We start from the raw sequence: 27,964 nt of genomic DNA on the forward strand, positions 1-27,964 counted from the left end.
GTGAGTATGGGGCTGTTTCCCTTGGCTGCAGCTGCGCTTCCATCAGGGCAGAGGAAATGTCAGAGCCTCCCCAGGGGGTCAGAAGGAGAAAGCAGCCGGGCGGGCCGGGCTGTGGTGAGCGCAGCCGCGGCGGGACTGTCCCGCAGCCCCGGCAGCCCGGCAGAGCCGGCACAGCTCCCGGGCCCTGCGGCACAGCTGCCTTGCCCAAGGACAGCCCCTGTGCCAGTCGGGGCAGCTGCGCTGAGCAGCCCCAGCACGGGCAGGGCCCGCTCCTGCCCTGCCGGTCAGTGCCCACGGCCACAGCCCACGGCAGCCTCAGCCCCACCTGCCTCCCCGGGCCTGTGGCCTCAGCCGGGCTCTCTGCAGGCTGGCAGCAGCAGGGCCCCGTTCACTTCTCTCGCTGCTGGCCTTCAGCTCCTCCCCGCCGGCTCCCGTCAGTCTCCGGCTGTCCTCAAGGTCTTCATGGCAGCTGTGGCAAAAGTGGAGGCTCTGGAATTGCTTCCAAGGCCTGGCAGAGCTGCAGTCCTGGAGCCCTCTGTGCTCCCTGCTGGCCCCCTCCATCCCCTCAGCCCCACCATGCTCTCGGTGAAGCCCCAGCCGCCTTCAGTTTCTTCAGCCCCTCACAGTCCTCTCACCCACCTCAGTCCCTTCTGAGCCATCCTGTCCCCTGAGACCCGCCACCCCATCAGCCTGTGCCACTTCCCTGTCACCTCAGTGCCACCAAGGCCCTAGGCTGCCCCACAGCCCTCAGGCCCAGCAGCAGCTCAGGGTCACCGTCCCTTCAGCACCACGGCCCCCTCAGCCCCCTCAGTCTCACCGTCCTTCAGCAGCTCCTCAGGGACAGTGCCTGGGGCCAGCGGCAGCTCCCACCGCTCCAGGGACAGCCGGGGCTGGAAGTGCTGCTCTGCCCGGCCCGGCCGCCAGCTCGGACCCAGCACAGGGACAGGGGACACAGGGGACACAGGGGGAAAAACAAGAGGTGAAAAAGGCAGCTGAGGGAGGAAAGAGGTACAAATACAGCCTAGGCCTACACAAACAGCAATCTATCCATCAACCTCTCCATCTAAACATTCCTATTCCTCTTACTATATAACTATACACACTTATAAATCCAACTTCATACGTATATATATTTTTTACTCTACACATATAAAAATCTAACTCTGAAAATCTATAAATGTAAATATATAATAAAATATAAGTATATCCCATCTATAACTATATACACATCAATATATGCCCATATAAATAGAACACTATCATCTATAAATGGAATTATAGCCACTAATAAATAGAATCACAGAAATTTATAAACATATCTACAAACAGAGGAGCTCTTCCTGCCCGATGGTCACAGGCTCTCCCCTGTCTCTTCCTGCCATGCAGGGCAGCCCTCCTGGAGATGTTGGTCAGATGGCATCTGGGAAGCAAAGGGAATGCTCAGTCAATATTGGCCCTGTCCTTCTACCAGGGGCTGTCAAAGATGGCCTGACAGGCAGACTCTCACTTGGCAATTCGAAGCAATCTGTCCTTAAAAGAACAGGGACCATTCCAAGTGTTCAAAAGTGTGTTTCAAAACACTGAAGTATCTTGATAAAGTCTCAGCCCCTGCAGTGCAAAGGGCACCCAGGAGAGCTTGAAACACAGACAGTCCCAGCTGCCACAAGGAAGCCCAGCCTTGTTCTTTCTCTGAGCTGACAGAGACACCTCAGTCCTCACTGAAATGGCTGAAGCTGAAGGTGCTGGGAGCTGTCATGAACCAGCTCCATTACCTGCCATCTACAAACTGCCCTCTGCAGGGAGCAGCAGCTGCTCCAACTTGATCATCAGCTGTGGCAGGAAGGGCTGGGAGGAACAGAGCTCCCTACGAGGCCTGCAGGCTGCACCAGCTTGGCTAAGGGATGGATGCAAAGTGCTCCCTCTCTCCTCTTAGGCCTTCCTAATCAGGGGTCATTCAAGCTTTTCCTTCTGATACTGGAGTTACCGTGATTTTTCAATTGGTTGGCCTCTGATGTTGTGCTCCTTGTTTTTCGTGTGGGTCAGGACCAATACCAGCAGACTGATACTACATTTAGTCAGTGATTTGGACTTCTACCCTGACTTTTTGCTCTTTTTTTCCCCTGTTCCTTCAAGAGTTGCTCAGCCTAGCCTCCCCTGGCACCCTGCAGTAAATTTAACCACCAGCTTCAGCACAAAACTGGGACACCCGGCTTGGTGACACAGTTCCCACAAGGTCAGGTTTATTCCCTGCTCTCTGCCCCAGCAGAGGACTTAGGGTCAGAGCCTCTGGAGAAGCGTGGAGGGCAGGGCTCAGGCAGGTTGTGCCCATTCAGGATTTGAACTAAAGGCACCAGGAAGCACCAACCCTGCTCAGAGCAGCCATCTCACAGCTCTCTAAACCAGAGGGGGCTCTGTCCTTACCAGGCTCCTCGGGCTCCTGGGAACTGTTCCTGCAGCTCTCGGTGCCAGATGAAGCTTCCTCTGCTGCAGCTCTGTTCACAGGCTCCCCTCCTGAAGAATCAGGGGCAACACCAACATTGCCCTGAACAGAAAAACAGAAAGAAAGGAACCCAAAGATCACTCACTATTTTGCTGGAATCATATGAGGGATACAATAACTGTCCTTCTCCACTCCCAAAGGACATGGAGCACAGAGGAGGGAACACTGCCCACACGGTTCACATGACAAGCCTTTTAAACTCAGGATTCAGGGGGCCAAGGTGAAACTGAAGCTCTTACAAAATGACCTTTGAGACAAAACAAGAACACAGAAAACCAGAAGACACCAAGTGAGGGGACATGCCCCCACGCTCTGACCCTGCCTTATCCCAGAGCTGTGAGAAATCAGCCAACACAAAGCCAGGGGCTCTCCTTGCTGCCAGCACGGCTGCCAGCCCTGCCCAGGGCTGTGTGCTGCAAACCCACAGGCAAAGCACACATTTCTGCCTGGCAGTCTCAGCACCCCCAGCCAAGCGCTCACACAACCCATCACAAGGTGCTGCTTCTCCGAGCCCTCTGCTGCTGCCTCGCGTGTGTCATCCAGGCAAACATTGATGCACCCAGGCTATTTCCAGGATCACATTTGTGATCAGTGGCAAAAATCAGTAAATCATTAGGGTAGGGAAAAAAAACAACCCAAAAGACAGGAAAAGCCAGACAACCAAGTAGTAGTAGTATTTCTATTTCACTGAGGAAACAAATGTCCACAATTAAGCAAATTACCTCTGGACACAAAGATATTCTCCCTATGACCAGTTTCAGAATATTCATCTCTTCTGCCATAGCCCGTCCATCAGAACCCTAAAGATTCTAAAGATGGTTCCAAGCCTGCAATGTTTCCTTTTATTATGGAATAAAATGCTTCTCTAAACTGCTATGTGTGACTTTACAGAAGACAAAAGTCATGCCACTTGAGAATAAGGTATTGGTAAATCAAAAAAATCCCACTCCCTCCTTGAGTCATAATCACAAATGTACTGCAGGCAATGGGTCAGCACATCAACAAAAAGAGAGACATTCTTTGGCCAACATGTGTAAGAATCTGCTAAGGACAGAGAGGTGCAGCTGCAGCCCAACCCTTGCTTTGCCTTGGCCTTCCCACCCAAAAGAGGCACAGCCCACATCTGCTGCAGCTGGGGCAGAGGCACCTCTGGCATGCCCCTCCCTGCACGGGACACTTGGCCTTCAGTGCCACTTCTCCAAACACCCTTCTGCTCTTTCCCAGCAAGTAAAACCTCTTCTTCATTTCTTCTTCATCTCCTCTTTTAGAAATCTTTATTTACCAAGAATAATTCAATAACTAAATAATAATGAAATAAGTTCAATTCAAGAAGCCTTTGCTTCTCAACCGTGTAACAAGGTTCAAAAGCTCTCAGTCCAGCCCCTTTTATCCCCATCCAATGGAATTACCTGTGCAGAGGGAGATCTTTCAGACAGGGACCTCCTGATCTCCCGAATCATTTTCTCTACGGCAAGGCCCAGATCTGCTGGTGGCCATTCCTCCTCCCCAGGTGCGTTCTGTGCTGAGCTGGAGGCTGTCCATGCTGCACAAGCTGCACTGCCGGGTGGAGCGCTGGGCCCTGAAGTGCCCAGGGTGGCTGCAAAAATCCAAACACATTGGTCAGGCTCCACAACATGGCTGTGGGACACAGAGCTCTACTGCTGCTGTGGATCAAACATCACAGGAAGCACACAGCAAAACCAGGCAGAGAATCTTTTGGCCTCCGAGTGCCCCTTCCTAGTAGGCTTATAACTTCTGGCCGAGAATGGCAGAGCCTTGCGGCAAAATACTTCAAACGGTCACTTTTCACGACCTTTTGGAAAAACAAGGCTACAACACTTTTCCTACCTTATACGTCGTCAGCTGGGGGCTGCTGCTCCCCGCAGAGCTCCTGCGAGCGGCTGCGGGGCCAGTCCCGCCTGAGCGGCTGCGGCTCCCCGTGGAGCCCGAGCAAGTGGCAGGGCGGGATGCCGAGCACCTCCCGCTCGGCGGGCGGCGGCCGCTCCCCATAGAGCTCCTGGAAGCGGCTCGGCCCCTCCCGCCGGGCCGGCAGCGGCCGCTCGCTGTGCAGCAGGTGGAAGCCGCAGGGCGGGCGCCGGGCGAGCAGCGGCCGCTCCCCGGGGTGCTGCTGGAGGCGGCCGGGCCGGGGGCTGCGCAGCTCCCGCCCGTCCGGCAGCGCCCGCTCCCTGTGCAGCAGGAGGAAGCCGCTGGGCGGGCGCCCGGCCGGCAGCGGCGGCCGCTCCCTGGGCAGCGGCGTGAAGCGACTGCGCCCGTGCCGCCCGTCCAGCAGCGGCCGCGCCCCGGGGAGCTGCTGGGAGCAGCAGGGCGGGCGCCTGCGGCCATCCCGGCCCGCCGCCGGCCGCTTCCTGTTGACTGCGCTCCGGCGCTTGATGCGGAGCAGGAGGTCGGGGCGGTCGCGGCGAAAGCAGGGGTTGCTGTAGTGGAGCCAGGCCCCGGCATCGCCCGGCGAAGCCGAGCCGAGCCAGCCCGGCACCTTGCGGAAGCCGTAGCGGTAGAGCTGCCGCACAAAGCTGCGGAACTGCGTGGCCCTGAAGGTGAGCGGCACCAGGGCCGGCCCATGGCCACGGCCCCTGTGGGCGCGGCCCGAGCTGAGCAGCTCCCGCTCCAAGAGGGAGCGGTCGATGAGCAGCCCCTGGGCGCGGCTGTCCCAGCGCACGGAGCGGACACGGGGGCTGTTCACCAGGCGCCAGAGCTTGACGGGGAAGGTGCGGGCGCGGAGCCCGGTGGGCAGCGGCAGCTCTGCCATGGCGTCCATCGCCGACTGTGGCCACAACGCCCGCAGCGCAACGGCCGCGGCTGCGCCGGCGGCGCGCGGCCTGAGGGGGGCGCTGCGCTCGGGCCCGCGGGGACGCGCACGGCAGAGCCGGGGCTGCGGGCACAGCGCGGGCGGGGCGGCTCCGGGGCTGACTCGGCTCGGCTCGGCTCGGCTCGGCTCGGCTCGGCTCGGCTCGGCACGGCACGGCACAGCACAGCAGGTTATCCCTACGCTGCATGCCATGCCTGGGTCACCATCGGTGACAGAGAGGAAGGACATTGCTCTGTTTTGGCTGGGGAAAGGATGAAAAGGGGTGATTAGAAAACATTAATTTCGTCTCCTTTTCCACAGACTAGCTGGTTTCATCTCACTATGTCTGACTGTCTTTGGCAGAGTTGGCACATTTCTCGTGATTCGGAGTCAACTACAGCAGCAGGAATGGGAAGCAATTTTGTTAGCATTGATATCAAAGCCCAAGTGGTTCCCCATGGATGGATGTTGCTTTCTTCAAGGGATTTTTGGCCTAGAGCTGTAGCAAACTCACACTGGTGTCTTCCCAAGCAGCGTTGCCTTTGTATTTCCACAGGAATCACCTCTTCTTTTTTTTCCCCCCATTTGGGGAGAGCTCCAATGCAAATGCCTCCTGCAGCCAACTCTTGTCGCTGTGGACTGACAAAGGAGATCTTGCAATGGAGAGACTCCCTAGAGCTGCTGTGGAGAGCTGAAGGGGGAAGCTTTGTCCATTAGTCTTGAAGTCTTGTTGGGGAGCTGCTCGTGCTCTGGGGGACAGACACCAGTGGTGTTTATCCAAGCCTTGCAAGTTCATTCCTGTAAAGAAAGAAAGTATACGGATGCCAGGTAGAGAAACAAGGTGTATGGGAGAGAGACGGGGAAAAGGAGAGGTGTAATAGAGAAAGGAGCCCTCCACAGGCAGAGATCAATCTTCATGGAGGTAATGATCAGTTTATTGCAAATCTCAGAGTACATTTATATGGTAATGCAGGGTTCAGCAATGGGAGAATACATATAAGTGGTTACAAAGTGTTATGTGTAGGACAAAGAACTAACATATCTTTGGTCAGGTACATAGATTGGCAAAAGTGTCAGAACATTCTGCCCCATATCTTCTCTTCACATCCCCAGAACATCTTGCTTCACATTTCTTTTCCGTGGGTACATCTTGGCAAACTTCTTTATATTGTTTGCCCAAGGGCAGCATGTTTCTGCTCTAAGGCACGTATGCAGGGTTGTGCAGCTGGCTTCTCTCCAGTGTCTGCTCAAAATGCTCTCTACATTCCTGAGCTTCCTGACACACCACAGAGACTTTGGGGTTGTCGTATTGGCAAACAAATTCCAGTCTGGGAACTTTTTGAAGTTCCCAGTTCGTTTTTTTTTTTTTTTTTTTTTTTTACTTTCCTCCAGAAATACTGTCATAATCTAATGCTCCCAGAGAATCTTTTCCTACTTTATGGGGAATTCCTCTTGCTGCCCTCTCAGGTCAGGCCAATTCTCAGGGCTCCTTCCCAAAGTGAGGTGCAGCCCATGGCCTCCACTCTCCAGCTGGAACAGAAGGAAGCACAGACTTTGCTGTTGTGGGAGAGGAGCTTCTCTTTCCTGCCTGCTTTCCCTTTGGGACAGGTTGGTGTGTGCACATAAAGGCAGGTTTAAACTCTGAAGCAGTTGTGTTTCAAACTGCTTCTTTCTTCAGCTCTTCTGTGGGTATCCTTGGACAAAAGGCCTCTTGGTGGGAGCTCTCTGTGGCAGATAAGGGAAGGAGGTTGATATTTCAGGGTTGTGACTGCTGAAAGCAGCTGCTTTCTGGAGGTGTCCAGAACTGGGAGTGGCTCCTTTTCTCACCTGCCTGCAGAAAAGGAAGTTGCAAAGTGGGAATTTCATTTGTGGAGATGGCCACCAGGGGTGTTTGCCAAGAGATGGGCTGGCAGAGAGGCAGATCTCATGCTAAACTGGCTGTGTGTTTGTTTTGATGGTGGAGAGGGTCAGAGATGCAGACACAGACACCAGTTGAAGGAACAGTGTGATTTACTGTAATGGAAAAGTGCAAAAAAGAGTCAGGAAAGGATAGGCTAAGCAATGCACCTCAGCATTATTACAAAAGGGTGCCTCTGGTGATTAAGGAAGATCCATCACCAGGTACCCCAATGGTTTCCCCTTCATCCAGAGCTGCACATCAGCTGGGGGAAGCTGTCCCAGCCCAGCCCTGCAGAGCCACGGCCGGGAACCAGGAAATCCTGCGGTGCCTCCACCTTTGGCGGCCACGAGGCTCCCGAGTGCGCTGTGAGAGTAGCCCGGCTCTGACAGTGCTGGACGAGCAATGTGCCAGAGCTTCTGCTGGGGGCAGAGCTGGTGTCATTCTCTGTCGGATCCCATTTTTCTCTTTCTCTTCTGTTTTATGGTTGATTTATGTTTGCTGGTTGTCGGTTTCTCTTCCCGGCTGATTTATGTCCGGAGATAGCTCAGGGATGCCACTTGCTCGGTTTCTCGGCTGTTTCAAAGACTTGGAAAGGCCCAGAGTGGCCTTGGACAGCCCAGCGCTTCAAAGGACGAGGAGAGACTTCTGATCTTGTTTCGGTCTCAGTGTTTAATAATTGTTTATCTAAAAGATTTTCTTTCAGCCCGACAGAGGTCTGCACAGCAAGTCAGCCATGGGCACACTCCCCAGCCTCCTGGGCGGTCACCTATCTTTATACTCGAAGTTACGTGTACAATATTTATAATTTTTCCCCAATACCTTCTATTCTTATTAACCGGTGCACTTTTAGTAAAGACCAATCCCAAAGTGCCACCATCACCACAGAAGATGGAGGCCAAGAAGAAGAAGGACAGGACACACCCCAATTCCTCCATCTTACTTCTTTAGACCCCCCTGTACAGAAATCCTAAACCCTGTGTTCTACACCTTAATTAACTTATCCCTTCACCATTCACCCCAGTGAAATCCTCCCAGTCCTCATACAGGTGTCATCTCCTGTGTAGGATCAAAGTCCTGTCACCAGACACTTCTGGCAACATTCCAGGACTCCCGAGCCCCCCAATGGTGCTCTTGGTCACTCTGCACCCTCATCCTGAGGTGCTGAGATCCCACAATTCTCCTCTTGGTTTTCTCCCTGAGCCTGCCCAGGGCACAAGGAGGAACCAAGGCCAGGTGTGGCCTTGTCCATTTTCCTCATGCAGAAAGGTGAAGACGTGTTTCACCAGTGAATGGATGCAACAATCCTTTTGATAATAACACAGAATCACAGAATCACAGAATTTTCAAGACTGGAAGAGACCTATAAGATCATCTAGTCCAGCCGATGTTCTAACTGTTCAACTAGATCATGGCAGCAAGTGCCACATCCAGTCTTTTTTTGAATTCTTCAAGGGATGATGCCTCCACCACCTCACTGGGTAAATGATTCCAGTTTCTGACCACTCTTTCTGTGAAGTATTTCCTTCTTACTTCTAACTTACATCTAGCTTGACGCAACTTGAGACTGTGTCCTCTTGTTCTATCCGTTGTCGCCCGGAGAAAGAGGCCGACCCCCAGCTCACCACAGCCACCCTTCAGGAAGTTGTAGAGAGTGATGAGGTCACCCCTTAGTCTCCTTTTCTCCAGGCTGAACAACCCCAGCTCCCTCAGTCGCTCTTCATATGGCTTGTGTTCCAAGCCCTTTATTAGTTTCGTTGCTCTCCTCTGGACACGCTCAAGTAACTCGACGTCCCTCCTAAAGTGAGGGGCCCAGAACTGGATGCAATACTCCAAGTGAGGCCTCACCAGTGCCGAGTACAGGGGAAGAATGACCTCTCTGTTCCTGCTGGCCACTCCATTTCTGATACTGGCCAGGATGTCATTGGCCCTCTTGGCTACCTGGGCACACTGCTGGCTCATATTCAATCGACTGTCAACCAGCACCCCCAGGTCCCTTTCCACCTGGGCACTATCCAGCCACTCCATCCCCAGCTTGTATCGGTACAGGGGATTATTATGGCCGAAGTGCAATACTCGGCACTTGGACTTATTGAAGCTCATCCCGTTTGATTCTGTCCATATGTCCAGCCGTTCCAAGTCTCTCTGAAGAGCCCTACACCCCTCTAGTTGATCTACACTCATTCCCAATTTGGTATCATCAGCGAAACTACTAATAAAAGACTCTAAGCCCTCATCCATATCGTCAATAAAAATATTGAACAAAGCTGGTCCCAACACAGACCCCTGAGGGACACCACTGGTGACTGGTCGCCAGCTAGATGTGACACCATTCACCAGCACTCTCTGGGCCCGGCTATCCAGACAGTTCTGAACCCAGCAAAGGGTATTCCTATCCAGACCACGGCCAGCTAGCTTTTGTAGGAGTATGCTATGGGATACAGTGTCGAAGGCCTTGCTGAAATCCAGAAAAACAACATCTACAGCCTTCCCTGCATCCACTAGCCGGGTTACCTGGTCATAAAAAGTGATCAGGTTAGTTAGACATGATCTACCCCTCCTAAATCCGTGCTGGCTGGGTCTGATACCCTGGCCATCCTGCAAATTTTGCATGATGGCACGTAATATGAACTGTTCCATTATTTTGCCAGGTATAGATGTTAGACTGACTGGTCTATAATTGCCAGGATCATCCTTTGCGCCCTTTTTGTGAATGGGTATCACATTGGCCAGCTTCCAGTCATCCGGAACCTCACCAGTAATCCATGACTGTTGGTAAATGATAGAGAGTGGCTTTGCAATCTCATTTGCCAGCTCTCTCATCACCCTGGGGTGGATCCCGTCTGGTCCCATAGATTTGTGAATGTCCAAGCATTTCAATAGTTCTATAACTGCCTCTTCCTGGATAATGTGGGGACCATTCTGTTCCCTAAAACCATCTACCAGTCCAGACGGACGGGAGTCTTGAGGACAAGTCATCTTCTCTTTAAAAACCGAGGTAAAATAGGCATTGAACACTTCTGCCTTCTCCTCGTCTGTAAATACTAAATTCCCACCTGTGTCCATTAAGGAACAAAGGCTGGTCCTACCTTTTTTCCTACTATTAATATATTTATAAAAACATTTTTTGTTATCCTTAACAGCGGTCGCTATCCTGAGTTCAAACTGGGCTTTGGCCTCCCTAATTTTTTTCCTGCATACTCTAGCAGCCCTCTTGAATACATCCTTGGAGACCTGACCCTTTTTCCAACTCTGATACGTCCTCTTTTTATTCCTAAGCTCTTCCAAGATCTCCTTACCCAGCCAGGCTGGACGTTTGGCCCGTTGACTGATCTTTCGGGATACAGGAATGGTTTGTTCCTGCGCCTTCAAGATCTCTGCCTTGAAGTAAGCCCACCCTTCCTGAACTCCTTTATTTTTAAGGGCGGCTTCCCAAGGGACACTCTGAATTAATCTCTTAAACAGGCCAAAGTCCGCCCTCCGGAAGTCCAATGTACGAGTTTTACTCGTGCTCCTCCTAATATCGCCAAGTATTGAAAACTCTATTATTTCATGATCACTCTGCCCTAAACGACCTCCAACCATCACATCCCCCACCAGCCCATCCCTGTTTGTAAATAACAAATCTAATGTAGTCCCTTCCCTGGTGGGTTCATCTACCAGCTGTAACAAAAAGTTATCTTCCATAGTTTCTAAGAATTTTCTTGATTGCCTCTTTACTGCTGTGTTAAATTCCCAGCAGATATCTGGTAGATTAAAGTCACCAACAAGAAGAAGGGTTGATGCTCTTGAAACGTTGCACAACTGCTTATAGAATAGATCGTCGACTTCTTCTTCTTGATCAGGTCGACGATAACAGACTCCCAATATGATGTTGGCGTAGTTGGCCTTCCCTTTAATTCTTATCCATAAACATTCGACACCTTCTTCCTTTGTTTCAATTTCAATGGCATCGAAGGTTTGCTTAACATAAAGAGCTACGCCACCTCCTCTTCTTCCTTTTCTATCTCTCCTGAAGAGTCTGTATCCAGCCAATGTAGTACTCCAGTTATATGAGTCATCCCACCACGTTTCCGTGATGGCAACTACATCATAGCTTTGCAGTTGTACCATGGCCTCCAGCTCTTCTTGTTTATTGCCCAAACTGCGTGCATTTGTATACATGCACTTCATCTGGGCAACTGAGTTCACCCCTATCTTACGTTTACAATTCTTGGGCCTGCTTCCAGTTAGCTCAGCTGGTTCCCATTCCCCCTTCAAGCTTAGTTTAAAGCTCGCTCAATGAGGTCTGCCAGTTCATGAGCTAAAATCCTTTTGCCCTTAACGGAGAGGTGTACCCCATCTGATTCCAGCAAAGAAGATGCTGTAAAAGTTTCGCCATGGTCATAAAATCCAAAATTATGTCGATGACACCAACCCTTAAGCCACTTGTTAATGATACGAATTTTCCTATTTCTTCCATCTTTATCCTCCGCCACCAAAGGGACTGAGCACATCACTACCTGTGCTCCTGCCTTGTCAATTACCTGACCCAGTACCCTGAAGTCCTTCCTGATTACCTTAATGCTCCTCTTCTCGATCTCATCACTGCCAGCCTGAATTATCAGCAGTGGATAATAATCAGAGGGCTGAATCAGTCCAGGAAGTCTCTCAGTAATATTTTGTACCCGGGCCCCAGGGAGGCAACAGACTTCCCTGTGGGATGGGTCTGGTCGACATATAGGACCTTCAGTTCCTTTCAGGAGGGAATCACCTACGACAATTACCCTTCTTTTCTTCTTGGTACTAGAGGTAATAACTCGTGTTGCAGGTGAAACATAATTAGGAGGTTCACTAGGCAGACAATTCTCTCCTAAACCATCTAGTTGTATCTCTGGATCCAATATCTCATACCTGTTCTGTAGTGGTACTTGGCTGGATGATGGAGGGGGGCAGATTTTTCCATTTTTACCCCTCACAGGGACCCAATCCCATTCCTCTTCATCCACCAAGTGCCCTTCTAGCGTCTGAGAGTGGGAGGCATATAAATCCTCAGTCTCTTGGTTAGTAACCTCCCTTAAAGATGATAGGGCTTAACTCCACCAATCTATTTCCCTTTCACTTTCCCTAATACTCCTTAATCTTTCTACTTCCTCCCTAAGCTCAGCCACCATTAAAAGGAGGTCATTCACTTGTTCACAGCATAAACAGTTCTCCTCCACAGCACTCCCTGATGCCACCAATAAACTCAAACATTCTGGGCAGGGGTGCGTCTGTACACTCACGTCCTTTTTGGAGGGCCCAACTCGATCACTTATACCAGCCACAGCTTTTGATCTTGTAGAAACCATTATTACCAAACACCCCAGAAACAACCAGACGGCAGGGGATTCAAAATCCGGAGGTTCAGGAATCCGGGGATTCAGGAAATCCGAGAGTTTAGGAATCCAAGGATTCTAAAATCCGAGGTTACAGGAGTCTAGGGGTTTAAAAATACAGAGATTTGGAAATTAAGGATTTAAAAATCCGGTGTTTCAGAGTTCCAGGAATTCTCCAGCAGCAAGTTGGCACCACAGAGCTGCTAAGGTAGTAACAGAGACTCTTCAAGGGATGCAGAATGCAGGGAAGGGAGCAAGGCACAGCTCCACAGAACAGCTCCACGACACAACTCCGCGGTACAGCTCCGAAGCTCACCTCCACAGCACAACTCCGCGGCACACCCCCACGGCACAGCTACACGGCCTAGCTCCGCGGCCTAGTTCTGCGGCACAGCTCCGCGGCCCAGCTCCGCAGCACAACTCCGCGGCCTAGCTCCGAGGCCCGGCTCCGCGGCTTAGCTCCGCAGCACAATTCCGCGGCCTAGCTCCGAGGCCCGGCTCCGCGGCTCGGCTTCGCGGCTCAGCTCCGCAGCACAACTCCGCGGCCCAGCTCCGAGGCCCGGCTCCGCGGCTCCGCGGCTTGGCTCCGCAGCTTAGCTCCGCAGCACAACTCCGCGGCCTAGCTCCGAGGCCCGGCTCCGCGGCTCGGCTCCGCGGCTCAGCTCCGCAGCACAACTCCGCGGCCCAGCTCCGAGGCCCAGCTACAAGGCCCGGCTCAGCGACACAGCTCCGCGGCACAGTTCCGCGGCACAGCTCAGCGCAGGGACACTGTCTTGTCCGCCATAAAAAAAAAAAAAAAAAAAAAAAAACAAAAAAAAACCAAAACACTTGGTTAACACTTGGTTAAGGAGCAGGTACCATTGGGTTGGAAAGGTGATCTAGAGGGCAGCTTTGGCTCAGGTCCTGTTGTTGAGGCTTCAGTCAGGGTCTGTTGTTCAGGCCTTAGTCCTTCAGTATTTTGTGGTGCAAATCACACCTGTGCAGAGCTGCAAACAAGTCTGTCTTTAGCACATTTGAGACAGGGAACAGCATTAGCCCTGCAAGGCCAGGCTGGGGCCAAGAGCAGAAGGCCAGCACCCTGCTTTGCCCACAGGCAGCCCTGCAGAGCAAGCAGCCCCTCCTGCCCAGGGGCTGAGGTGCCCGAAGCTGCCTCCCCGCTGTGCAGCTCTGCAGAGCCCGCGGGGCGCAGGGTCCTGGGCAGCCAGGGCAGCCCGGCTGCCTTGGGGCACAAGGAGTGGCCCAGAGAGAAGCTGCTGCCCTTTGCTTTGGAACTGTTCCTCAGAGTCTTGTCATTACTCCACAGTGTCTGATGTGTTTTCCTTTCCTCTCCCAAATTTAACACAGCTTTTTGCGAAAATTGACTGATATAGCTGCTGCTGCTGCTGCTGGTGCTTTTGTCTGCAGGTAAGGGCAGGTGATTTGGACCAAGGACGGAGTCCATTGTTAACACCCCAGCCTTTGCCAAGTCAAGAAAACCATTCATAATTGGGCTACCACTGCTGAGCTGTTTTCCTAGGTTTTGGAAAGCTACCACCTTAAGAAACCCAAGAGATTTTCCTCCAGGAGGATACCAGCAGTAGCATGATGCCAATGTTTTCCACCCCTTTTCTGTGTCTTTTAAGAGTTCAGAAGTGACCAGCAGGAATGAAATGACCTGTGAAATTGTGATTTGAGTGCTCTGTATTTTCGTTGCCACATGAGTTTTCATGACAAGCTGGACACCCCACTCATGGCTCTGTCGAGTTAAATTCATCCCAATTGTTTGCAAACAGCAGCCCCGAGGTGGTGAGAAGAGCTGGCACAGTAGGTGGGTGTGCATGCACACACCCAGGGGCTGACTGCTGTGTGGGCAGATGGTTTTGCACTGTTGTAAATCTTCACTCTCCCAAGCTGAAAGACTATTTCAAATAGATATCTTAAATGAAAATATATATCAAAAAATAAAATTGTCAAAAAATACATGTGCATTAAATTTCATGCATATAATATAATATAATATAATATAATATAATATAATATAATATAATATAATATAATATAATATAATATAATATAATATAATATAATATAATATAATATAATATAATATAATATAATATAATATAATATAATATAATATAATATAATATAATATAATATAATATAATATAATATAATATAATGTAATATAATGAATATATGAGATCATTTTTGAAGCCATTGCTTGTGGGGGATATTAGATGATTTCCTAGTGTTTGTACATTTTTGCTTTCTGCTACTGCTGATCCTAGCAGCAGCTCTCTGTCAGTTCTTCCAGGTCACTTCACACAAAGGGATTCCATCATTTCAGGGCCTGTGAGAGCTTGGCACTGAAATGCCAAGTTGATTCCCAGCTCTCCAGCCTCCCTCTGGATTTTGGGGCAGCTCAGCACTTGTGTCCATGGCCCTTCCTTCATCCCCAGCCTGCAGCAGTCACAGTCGCTGCTGCCTCCCCCTTGCTGCAGCTCATTTGCCGAATCTGGCTCAGGATCCCTGCTAGCTTCTGCTCTCTGGGATGAGCTTCAGGGGGACACTTGGAGCCCTTTCCTAAAGAGATGCCCATGGGATGAGGGATTTGTCCTCCCCAGGTGGCTCCTGCTTGGATTCTGTGCTCATGGAGCCCCGGAGTTTTCTCAGCAGCCTCTGCGGCGAGTTCTGAGCCAATGTGGGGCTCTGCTGCCAGCCCAAATCTGCGCTTCCCCTGCCCAGCCTGAGTGCAGGTCGGGCATGTGCTGGGCATGGCCGGAGATTTGCATGGCCAAAATCCTCCAGCATTTACACCTGCCCATGGCTTTGGGTAGCACAAATCTACACTTACTTCAGTTGAAACATTGCATTTATTGCAGATAGTTACACCCGCGCTACTAATGTACAAATATGCAAACATTAACTTATGTTTAAGAATGAAATTTATTTTAAATTACAACACCTGTGCTATCAATATAGAAACACAGAAATATCAATTTATGATTAAAATCTAATTTAGTCTGAGAATTGTGATATGTAAATATATACAGATATCAACTTCAGTGAAAAAAAAATTACTTTATTGCAACCCTCTGCAACAACTCACTGTACAGAAATATTGAAGTTACTGAATTGAAGTTTAACAATCAAATTTATTACATATTACTACAACCGTACAGCCCATATACAAATACAGAAACATCAATATCCCTCTCTAAAGAATCTCAGATCCAGAACTAAATAAATAGAATTTTAGAACTATACAACTCCATACATAATAAATAGAAGTAAATACATATATAGACATAACAATATAGAGATGTAAACATGCATTACATATTTCATGACATATAACATGACAATATAATACAAACATAACAAACCTGTCTATAAATACACAAATATCAATGGACCAAAAAAAAAAATCCATACAACCCCAGCAATAGAAATGCACAGCTACAGAGCTGTACAAGTGTGTAAACAGATGAATATACACGCATCAATATAACAATATACACACATAATATCCCTATACAAATATCAGTCAGTGTATGTAAATATCCCTATACTTGTCCCTATCCAAACCTAACTACACATCCATAAACAGCGCTAGATCAGGAGGGGTTGCAGCCGCCGATGTTCCCAGGCTCTCGCTCGGGCTCCTCCTCCCGAGCAGAGCAGCTCTCCTGGACAGGGACAGCAGATGGGACATCTGGCAAGCAAAGCGAACACTGAGTGAGTGTGGGGACATTTCCCTTGGCAGCAGCTGCGCTTCCATCAGGGAAGAGGAAATGTCAGAGCCTCCCCAGGAGGGTCAGAAGGAAAAGCAGCCGAGCGGGCCAGGCTGTGGTGAGCTGTTCACTTCTTTGTGCCATCCCAGTTGCTCTAAGGGAACTCCCTCATGTCAGGTTATTGAACCACCTCTGCACTTATCAAGACTGTGGCCCCCAAATCAATCAGCGTTTATGTCTCCAGCTGCTTGCACCAATGACAGGCAATGTCCTCTAACAGTGCTGGGCCACAAAGTCACCTTGCCCAGGTCATCTGACAGGGACTTGTTCTTTCTGTGCTTCCTGTGTTTCTCCTTACCTTCCACTTGGAATTTTTACAGCATTTCTTTTTCTTTCCCCTTGATCCCTGCTGAAATGCGTGTTTCTCTTCCAAGTTTCAGTTTGTTCAGTGGTCCTATCAAGGCTTTTCTCAGAAGCTTTTATCATGGAATTGAGTGTCAATTTCAGCAATTTTGGTGATTTTCTGTGAGATTTATGCAAGTGTCCTGTTCATTGGGCACCATTTAGGAAGGTACCAAGAGAAAAAGGATGTTCTGTACTTCAGTTCACTAGTGGAATATTCATGGATAGAGAGAGTGAATAGCTGAATTTTACCTCTACTAACCTGAAAGTGCAACAGGTAATTTGGGGAGAAATTTAAGCCCAATTTCTGCTTCTACCAGCCTGTATTCAAATGTAAAGTAAATAGAGCAGGGTGAGAATGTCAGTGTTCAGTTCTCTAAGTGCCTTATTAAGGCATTCTTAAAGTAATGGAGATAAAATCTGGGTGGGCATTCCTAATTTCCATACACTCATTGTCAATTTCACTGACTCTGAAAACAGCAGATATGTGCACATCATACCTTATCAATCCATTTGGGGATGGTTTAGGTTCAGATTCTCTGAGGCTTTAGATTTTTAGATCTCTAGACAATGCTTCCAGCAATTTAAACAGCTTTCAGAAATTAAATTTTTTTCCTTTTTTCCTCGGTCATTGCACTCATGTGCGCCAGAGACCTTCAGTGAATGGATTCCACTCTAATCCATCTCCAAGCTGAATCTCCCAGCTGTGTTCACACTGGTGGTTTGTGTGTCTGTTCTGCACAGTGCAATTTTAAAATCTTCGTTCCTTATTATCTCTGCGCTTCCTTTTCTGTTTTAGCTTGCAAATGCATGCAGATGTATCAGAAATGATACACTAATTTCTGATGCATCAGTTCCTGTGTAGCAATTTCATTTTATCCTGTTCTGATGTTATGCTAGCCTTATATGTTTTATTCTAAGTGGACTCCTGTTTTCTTGCATGTGGAAGTTTTACAATGCAATGCTCTCATTCTCCTGCTTTCATGAAACCCTTCATTAACATTAGCACAAGTAACTGTGTGATTCCCTTCTGCTTTGTAGAAGATTTGGGAAACTCAAGTCCTGCTCAGCTACAGAAAAACATACATGGTGCTTGGTAATTCCCCTAAGTTAACGGTAAACAACTGCAGTTTATTCATTTCAAAGAAATTGGGAGAAAAGACATTGCAAATATTGAGGAATGTAGTGAAGTATTGATGGGCATCCTTCAGTTATCCAGACAGACTGATGTCACTGGCAAAATTCCCTCTTTTCCAAAGGTTTTCATTTGCTTTGGCTTTGTATGGCTGCAGGTCACATTTCCCTTGATTTAAGGAAGTATCTTGGCAGTTACTCTTGGTAATATATCTTGCTAATTCTGCCCTTGGAGGAATTACTCAGTTCTGCAGTCCTTATTACACGCCCTGTTCTAAAAGACTTCTATACTGTTTTCCCTCTCTCTGTGTTTTCACACTTGTTCAACAAGGTTTTCTTTCTAAGAATATTAATCACAATATCCCAAAGGATTAAACAATGCTTAGGTATTTTTCCCTAAGTATTTACTAAAGAAAAATAATAATTAAAAAACCCAACTGTATGCATGTTGGATGTAAAATACAAACAGAAATAACTGGAGAGTTCTCCCAAAAACTCTTAAGCAAAAACCCATGTATTCTATGTTATGAACAAAAATGTAGTTAATATATTTTCTGTGAGAAAAAGTTACCACTACTGCTGGGCTGCTGCCTTTGTTATTGTAATCACGGGTCGTTGTCGTTAATGGTTGTTTTTGTATTAGTAAAAGCCCTGGTTGGGGCGAGGTAATGGCCCTTCTCCTGGGTGGGGACCTTGCCCGAAGCTAAGTTTTACCTTTCTCAGAATAGGGAAGACACCTGAGAAGGTGGGGGGGGTTATACAAAGTGACTCCAAGACCAATGCAGCATGGTCCTCCACTGTACTGAGAAGACCCCAAAAACAACGAGCCAAATAAGAGTTGAGAGACTGGAGTGATGTCTGGACGTGAGGAACTGAGTGCTGAGCCTGCAGAGATGCGGAACACCTTCGGACCCTCTCGCCCTGACCATGGGAGTTGACCCCGGCGGTGAGACCAAGCTGACAGAGTGCGAGGGGCACCATCTTATGGGATCAGGAGACCCAAAAGGCTCCCAAGAGGATCTGATCCCCAGCTCTGCCCCTGGTGGACAGAGCTGTGCATATCCTCCTCCTCTGAGTCGCCCTGGGAGACGACGGACGCTGCAGACCCGTCGAGCCGCCCAATCCTGAGCTGATCACTTTTTAATAAAGGCATTACACAGGATTAGAAGTCTTCTGGCCCTTTTTTGTTTATTTCATTTATTGTCTTAACTCTGTCCAAATTCTTATTGCTGTAATTTTTATTACTATTTTATAACCATTTTATTACTGTAAGACTTTTAAAATTTGAACACAAGTGATTGGGGATTCTCACACCAGGAGCCCCTCAGAGCCCCACGGGTCCTGGCCCCAGTGAGGCTGGCAGCTTCCCTCCCAAAATGCTGTATTCAGTTCTGACCCAGCACTAAGAAATCCAAGAACAAAACAGAAATCTGATGACAGAATCTTGCAAAATCCCATACAAGAACATTCTGTTATAAAATCACAAGTATTAACAGAAGCTGAGAAAGTCAACAACATTAGAAAATGATGCTGTAGATGAATAATGAGATGGATGGTTGGGTCTCACAATTAAAGAGTGAATATTAAATATATGTTAAGAGAAGTTTTGTAGATTTATAGTTATGTGTGTGTGAAAAACGCCAATCACTTGTTTTTAAAAATTTTAAAAGTTTAATAGTAATAAGGTGGTTATAAAAATAGTAACACAATTAGAGTAATAACAATTTGGACAAATTGAATTAAGACAATATGAGATAATAAAAACAAAGAATTACAGATGTCTGGGTACCTTTTCTGGGCATGATGAGCCCGAAAAAGGACCCCTGCTAACAAAGGATTAACCATTAGGAACAATAGCCCGTTGCATATTCATTCACTTCATACCTGATGCATAAATTCCATTCAAACACAGGATTCTGTCTGGTCATTGTCAACTTCTTCCTTCTAATCCTAACAGCACCTCCAAGGTGGGAAGAAGTTCCTTTCTTCTGATAAGAAGGCAATAAATTCCTTTTCCCTGAAAGATTTAGGTGTCCTGTGGCTGCTATCTCGCTGCAAGCCCTTTCTGTTAAACAAAGCATCTTACATAGCATCGTTTTTATTTAACAATTTTTATAACCTAAAACTATATTTAACACAGTACTTAAGAGAATTAATACAGCATTTCTTTCTAACACAACACATATAATATTCATTTTAATATTTGCAAAAAGCCAGTCGAAAAACACATGCAGTTTTCAAAGGGGATTTCAGGTAGCTCTGGGGTGAATTTTGGAGGGAAGTGGGGGAGTCTGAGAGTCCTGGGATGTTTTGGAGGTCTTGGGGAGGGTTTGGGGGTCCAGGGTGATTCTATGCCAACCCTGGGGGGCTCTGGGGGGTTTGGGGTTCCTGGAGAGGTCTCGGGGGAGAATTGGGGGTCCCGGGGGGGTCCCAGGCCCACCCTGAACCGAGGTCTGGGGGTTTTGGGGGGCAGGGGCACAGCAGAGGTTCCTTCCCCCCCCCCCCGGATTTTGGGGGGATCTCCCATGGTGCCCCCTCCCCAAAAAGCTCTGAGGGCCCCCTGAAGTGGCTCCTGTTCCACCAGCCAGTGCCCCCTGATCCAGAACAGCCCCACTGAGTCTGGGGGGTTCTGGGGGGATTTGGGGGGATTTTGGGGTTTTGTGAGGCTGTTTGGGAATTTCAGGGTGGTTTTTTTGGGCTTTTGGGGATTTTGTTGGGAGTTTGAGGGGAATTATTGGGGGTTTTTGGGAGAATTATTTGGTTTAGAGATGCTTATGTGATTTTGGGGGGTTTTGTTGATTTGGGGTGTTTTGGATTTGGGGTGATTTGTTGGGGTTGTGGGGGTTTTTGGGGGGGATTTATTGAAATTTTTGGGAGTTTTTTAAAATTTTGGTGAGTTCCTCTGGGATTTTTGGTGATTCTCTGGGGTTTTTGAGGGTTTTCTTGTATTAGTCCAGTCCCTCCCAGTAATGATCCAAAGATAGCCCCACTGTGCTCCCAGTCCCTGCCAGTAAGAACCAGTTGTGCTCCACATGGTTCCAGTTGCTCTCTTTCACCCTCATTTGTTCCAGTCCCTCCCAGTATTGTCCCAGTATAGCCCAGTTCCCTCCAGCATGTTCCCAGTCACTCCCAGTTGTTCCCAGTTGGGTTTTTGGGGGGATGTTTGGAGAATGAAGCAGTCCAAGGCTGAGCGGAAAAGGCCCCTTGGGGGAACATCGGGGGGTGTTGATGGCGGCTGCCGGCAGAGGCAGCCTGGAGGAGCAGAGCCCTGTGTCCCCCAGGAGCCCAAAGTGGGGAGCCCACAGAGGGGGGAGCGCCACCATTGGTGGGAGCCTCAAAAGCCTGGAGAGGGGCAGGGGGGACTCCTTGGAGCCACTGCAGCCCAGAGCAGAGAATGAGGGGAGAAGGGAGTCCGGGAGCCCAAAGAGCCCCGGCATCCCGAAATGGGGAGAGCAAAGAGGGGGAAGCTTTTGGGATTGCTGGGACTGCCAGCAGCTTGGGCAGAGCGGGCACCGAGGAGAAGGGGGACCCCCAATCCAAGCGTGACCCCATGCAGCTGGGACAGGGGGGAACCCCTGAACACCCGAGGGGAGGGACCAGGGACAGGGAACTCCTGGGAGGCTTTTCCAGGGCTGAATCTTGGTGTTTGGGAGGTTTTAATGAAGCACAGATGGCCGCTGACTTGTAGAGATGGACTTGGGCAGAGGGACCTGTTGAAGTGAGGGGAGAACGACCATCCTGTGATGCATCGAACTCAATTTATTGATCGATCAGCCAGCTTAAATAATAGTGTTAACGAACTTCATGCATATTCCGAAATACAGGTTTATGATAGGCTAACAGAGAAAACTCTAACCACACCTTTTGTTTTACTACACCGTTGATTGTTTACACAAAACAAAACCAGTGTTCTCACTGTGTTATGAACGGTTCCCAAAACTTCCACATCTGTTCTCAGGGTGCCATCTTTTCCCAGAGAGAGTGTTACACTTGTTATGGGAAGACTGCCTGAGAACCTTATTGTTTATACAATGATGCCTCAGAGAGTCTAATTGTTTATAGAAGTCAGGCTGTGAACTGCTTTGGAACTGCTTTACAACTACCTTTTACTTTTCTCTCAATTGTATGCCTTCATGGCCTTTTTCTTTAAGCCATGCTTGAACTAAACTCCCGACATTTCCCCCGCTTTTTTCTTTAAGAGAAAGGAGTTTAGTTTGCCAGGTTTTCTCTATCATCCTACTAACCATCTTTTGGATACAGCTACAGAAACAAGGTAATATAAGTAATAGCAATAAGAGTACTCCTAATATCCCTATAGCATATGTTATAAGGTTTCTTAGCCAGGGTCCCAATCTGAAACTTTTCAGCTACTCATCAATACTTAATCTTTCTTCTTCTTTAAGTTTGTTAAATCTTAGTCGTAGCTCTTTTAACTTAGCATGAATAGATACAGAATGATCAGATAAGTTCATGCAACACATCCCTTCAAACTCTTCACACCCATGGCCTTGTGCTAATAATAAGAAATCTATAGCAGCTCTATTTTGTAGAACAGTGTGATTAACACTCTGTACATCTGCAGTTAACATATCTAATATTTGTGAAGTTTTATTCAGTTCATCTTTAGCCCAACACCCTATTTATTTTGTTAGAGTCAATGCTTTGCTTGCAGCACCTCATGGTAGGAGAGCTGAAACCATCACTTGTTTAAATTTACTCCAGAACCATGGATCTCCTATTTGACTACAGTCTAAATTATGTAAGCTACGCTTTTGCCTACTTATCTTATGACTTAATTGCATTAGCACAGATATATTAGGGTGGAATAGAGATAACTTGCCTAAATAACAAGGTCCACCCTGAGGCTGAGCAGGTATACCATTCCAGGCTCTATCTCCGCAAATTAGAAATATACCCGTAGGTAATTTCTTAGGTGTTATGATGCTAGAGCCTTTACAATGGTTGTAGTGTTGTTTAGACACTATGTTTGGCTTTAGAGCTGAATCCAGAGTAGCCCATGTTTGTTTATGTTGATTCATCTTTTGAGGATTAGAGTAATCAAAGCTGAACCACCCACCGTTGGAAGTGCTGGTCATGCTAACATTTGCACTTCCAAAAAGAACTAACTCCTCAGGTGGAGAATGCAAAGGAGTATTAAGTGATTGCATTAACAGGCATTGGCGGTAGCCGTCACTCTGACTGGCAGTATACCCTTTAGGCAATTTAATATTTACCATATTGCGCATACATAAGGCACGGTTATTAATAAAACTGCAGAATTCTTGAGGAGACCATACTGGAAGTCCTACCAAACATGTTCGAAAAGGGTTAGTAACTCCTCCAATGCTGAGACAAAGCGATGTCTGATTAATCTGCCTAGCAAGTGTTAGCCATACATTATCTCTAGGTTGACTAAAATGTGTTACCTTTAATTCTTCAGCTACCACTACACCAAGTAATATAATAAAAGGAAACCTCATTTTTCTGGTTTTACTTTGACTTTCTTCTTCTTATCAGTTTTTAACCTTACTGTTCCCGAGACCTGAAGACCACACCTTTGTAACCTTCTAATGCAATTGTCTAATGCCTGATTGGGATCTCCTTTTATAGGCCCTACAACGGAATGTTGTGTTAAAGGCACCAGTTTTTTACACCTTACAGAGGTAATATATGATGCACTTTGAGCTTTAATCCTTTTCAAAATACACTGTACCTACCACCGATAATAAGCTAAGATTTTCTGCTCATGTGACTCATAAAGAGCTAAAGCTGAGGCAGTGTTTAGTCCTGTTTCATTCCGTAGTGCCCACTCCCAATTATGTTCCCAGGTATGTCTATAATTACAGGTATTACACCATAAATGAAAAAGTGACAACTGGTCCACCCAAAAAGTCCTGTCACAACCCCCACAACACAGTGCAACCCAAGCAGCACAATGTGGGCTGTGACATTCAAGGCAGTTCTCTTTTGCCGGTCCTTTTATATGGAAAGATGATAATGATTCAATAATGTCAATCAGTTCTCTGGTCCTCCGGAAACGGCGTTTTATCCCAAAGGGTTAAACGCACCCTCAGCTGAGCCACAATGTCCGGGCCTTATCAGGCATTGCAAGATAGATGGTAATTGGACTAAGAAAAGACAGCTGTTAGCTGTTTTCATTCATGTGAACCTGGAGAGGAGGTGAACGGCAAGTCTGAAAACAATCCTTTTTGTCCTTGAGATTTTCACATCCACCCCTTCCCCGGGCCTCTCAGAAAAGTTCAAAATCTGTTTTACAGTCTGTAATCCTTTAGTCATTTGGCTGAAATGGCATCAGCTGGGCGATTCTCAATCCTTTGTTGATTTGGAGTGGTGAGAAAATAGTATACACTTAAAGCACTTAAAATATCTAACTTAGCAGACTTATTTGTAAATTAACAGAACTTAACTGGCTTCAAAATTCTATGGGCTAGCTGTGTTACACTCTTTGCAACATAAGAATAGGCAATTCTAATAATTAAATAGTATTTTCAGCTAGCAAGGTTTCTCTGAAGTTCACAACAACACTTTGCACACAAGCCATAAAATAAACGTCTATCGTAAAAGCATAAATCTATCTAACATCACTTAAACTTAATAGCACTTAAACTTAAAATATTTAAACTTAATAGATCTTAACATTACTTAAGCTTATCTTTACTTAAACTTAATAGATTTTTAAATCAGCAGAACTTACATGTAAAATCTCTTAATTCTAATAAAACTTAACTATAACAAAACTTAACTGACTTTAAATAACAGACTTATTTGTAAATAATGTAAGATCAAACTTAACAGAATCTAACTTAACCTAAACCTAATATAATTTAAATAGAATCTAGCTTTATTTAAACTTAATAACACTTAAACTTAACAGGAGATCAACTTAACAAAACTAAACCTTAACAGTATTTAACATTTAACGGCACTTAATAGATAATTCAACTTAAACTACTTAGCAACGGATAAAACTTACTATAGAAATAAAATATAGCATTTACTATAACTTACTTACAGGCCTGATTCTAAAATATTAAGCTAAAATAACTTTCTTCATGTGTTTGCTATAGCATTTCTATACCAAAAAGCACACTCACAACATCTCACTCATACAATCAATCCAACACATCTTAACATTTTTAAACTTTTCAAAATATAATTTTAGAGTCTGATGTTCCACTGACTGAACCATCCGGGCTTCTGATGTTAAATTCTACGTTAATGCAGGTGATTTCAAAACAGCATAACCAATGCCGAGCCAAATCGGCCGAAATTTGACCCATGCATACAGTACGCTGATTCCTGTTTCATAGTCTCTGCCAGGAGGAACAAAAGTGCCTTTAACTTTCCTTGTTTACCATCACTTGTTTCTTAATTTCAACAGGGATCTTTTCCTTTTGCTGACAAAAGTTACATCCATTAGGCTGTTATGTCCTAGACCGAGGCATCCATTAGGCTGTTAGGTCTTAAACTGAAGTTTTTGCCGGCTGTGGGGGGAGGGAGAAACGCTCCTGCTGCAAAAAGCGCTCCAGTCCCGCGGCGCGTGTGTCGGAGTGGGCGAAAACCCCCCCCTGCGCTCGGCTCTCTGTTTACTCACCGGCAGGCTGACTCCGCTGCAGGCACCGCTGCGCCCACGGCGGCTCCCCCCGCGGCAGCTTCGCTCTCTCCCGGGGCGGCGCGCCTCGGCTCCCGCGGCGGCAGCTCCGCTCTCCCCGCCGCTGCCTCTGCTCCCGCGTCGCTCGCCGCGGCTGCTCGCCATGGCGGAGCGCCCGTGCCGAGTTCGGAGTAGCACAGCCCCGCAAGCTCCACGGCCTGCGGCCGCTGTCTTGCACTCAGAGAGATAGTAAAACAGTGCACCATATATCACTCGCCATGGCTTGCCTAGCTTCTTGGCAGTTTTACCACTCTCTAAAGCAGTCTCTGACAATAAATCACCGAATTCACACAATTCCGTTAACTCATAAACTGTGTGGGGATTCACGAAGACTCCCCATTCCAGACCATAAGCCAAAAGACCTTGCAATTCCTTCCGTAAGTCTATTCCCTTAATTTGCCTTTTTTGCAAAAACATAATAAAAAGTTCATATGTGGCTTGCCTTTCCATACCTCTTTTAAGTGCGCACTTTTACCTAGCAGCGTTTTCCAGGCATCGGCCACACGTATCAGCTGGACCCATCTAATATGGTCGCCAGGGCACGGCGCGTATCGGCGGCTTTTTTCCTCCGCTTTGGTTTCGCGCTTATTTGCCGCTCCCGCTGCTTCGGAGCCTGAACCAGTCCTCACTTCTTGTGGTGTTTGCAATCCCCGTGGTGGTCGCGATCGTCGTGTCCGCTATCACGTCCGGGTGGTCACCATTTGTTGAAGTGAGGGGAGAGCAACCATCCTGTGATGCATCGAACTCAATTTATTGATCGATCAGCCAGCTTAAATAATAGTGTTAACGAACTTCATGCATATTCCGAAATACAGGTTTATGATAGGCTAACAGAGAAAACTCTAACCACACCTTTTGTTTTACTACACCGTTGATTGTTTACACAAAACAAAACCAGTGTTCTCACTGTGTTATGAACGGTTCCCAAAACTTCCACATCTGTTCTCAGGGTGCCATCTTTTCCCAGAGAGAGTGTTACACTTGTTATGGGAAGACTGCCTGAGAACCTTATTGTTTATACAATGATGCCTCAGAGAGTCTAATTGTTTATAGAAGTCAGGCTGTGAACTGCTTTGGAACTGCTTTACAACTACCTTTTACTTTTCTCTCAATTGTATGCCTTCATGGCCTTTTTCTTTAAGCCATGCTTGAACTAAACTCCCGACAGGGACCTTCAAACTCAAGGTGCTCATCCCTTGTTTTCCCCAAACCAGGATTTCCCATTGCCAACCCCTGGGAGTCTTTGAGGAAGATGCCCTGGGGCACTGAGGCAGATGAGGAGGAGGTCAGTGCCCCTTTCCCCTCTGTGCTGCTCCGTAGCCCAGCCCAGTATGGCCCTGGCTGCAGCACAGCCCTGGGGGAATCTCCTTGCCCTTGCCTGTGGCACGGAGGCAAATCCCATCCTGTCCTTGTCCTTCCTCCCCCAGAGCAGGAGCTGAGCATGGAGAGCAGGGAGGACAAATGCCCGCAGCAGAACCTGGTGGAAGAGGCCGTTTTGAGCGGGTCCATGGTGCAGGAAGCCAACGGGGCAGAAAAGCCCTGGAGATGCCACACGAGGAGGGGCTGCAAACGCAGATGGCAGGGATCTGAGGAGGATAGAGGCAGCCTGGACTGGGAAGGTGGCCAGAGATCAAGCCAGAGCTCGGAGCTGGTGCTCCATGAGCAGCTCCAGGATGGGGAGAAGCCCCACACATGTGTGGAGTGTGGGAAGAGCTTCAGGTGGAACTACAAGCTCATCGAGCACCAGAGGACCCACACTGGGGAACGGCCCTACGAGTGTGGGGAGTGTGGGATGAGCTTCAGCCGGAGCTCCCACCTGACCAGCCACCAGAGGACCCATACTGGGGAGAGGCCCTACGAGTGTGGGGAGTGTGGACAGAGCTTCAGGCAGAGCTCCAGCCTGATCAGCCACCAGAGAACCCACACTGGAGAACGGCCCCATGAGTGTGGGGAGTGTGGGAAGAGCTTCAAGTGGAGCTGTGACCTGATCAAGCACTGGGGGATCCACACTGGAGAATGGCCCTACAAATGTGGGGAGTGTGGGAAGAGCTTCAGGGGGAGCTCTGACCTGATCAAGCACCAGAGGATCCACACTGGGGAATGACCCTACGAGTGTGGGGAATGTGGGAAGAGCTTTAGGGACCATGACACCCTGATCAGGCACCAAAAGATCCACACTAGGGAGAGGCCTTATGAGTGTTCCGAGTGTGGGAACAGATTTCGGTTCAACTCCCATCTCCTCCTGCACAATCTGAGTCACACAGAGGAGAGGCCCTTCTTCTGCCCTGAGTGTGGGAAGGGATTTAAGTACAACTGCCAACTCATCACCCACCAGTGCATCCACACAGGGGAGAGACCCTACAAGTGTGGGGAATGTGGGAAGAGCTTCTCACAGAGCTCTCATTTGACCCGACACCAATACAGCCACCGGTAAGGGAAGCCCTGCGAGTCCCCCGAGTGCAGGAAGAGCTTCGTGCTCT

The 27,964-nt window shown here is 48.0% G+C and overlaps 1 protein-coding gene across 1 annotated transcript in view; it reads left to right on the forward strand.

The window, feature by feature from the left end:
* Nucleotides 1–27,918, forward strand: part of LOC134413763 (zinc finger protein 135-like) — a 197,036-nt gene extending 169,118 nt beyond the window's left edge. The window contains 1 exon segment of the mRNA XM_063147798.1: nt 27,217–27,918. Coding sequence (XP_063003868.1) covers nt 27,217–27,918 — 702 coding nt within the window.
* The last annotated feature ends 46 nt before the right edge of the window (nt 27,919–27,964 follow it).

The sequence above is a fragment of the Melospiza melodia genome, unplaced genomic scaffold (genome assembly GCF_035770615.1).
Source record: "Melospiza melodia melodia isolate bMelMel2 unplaced genomic scaffold, bMelMel2.pri scaffold_51, whole genome shotgun sequence".
NCBI lineage: Eukaryota > Metazoa > Chordata > Aves > Passeriformes > Passerellidae > Melospiza > Melospiza melodia.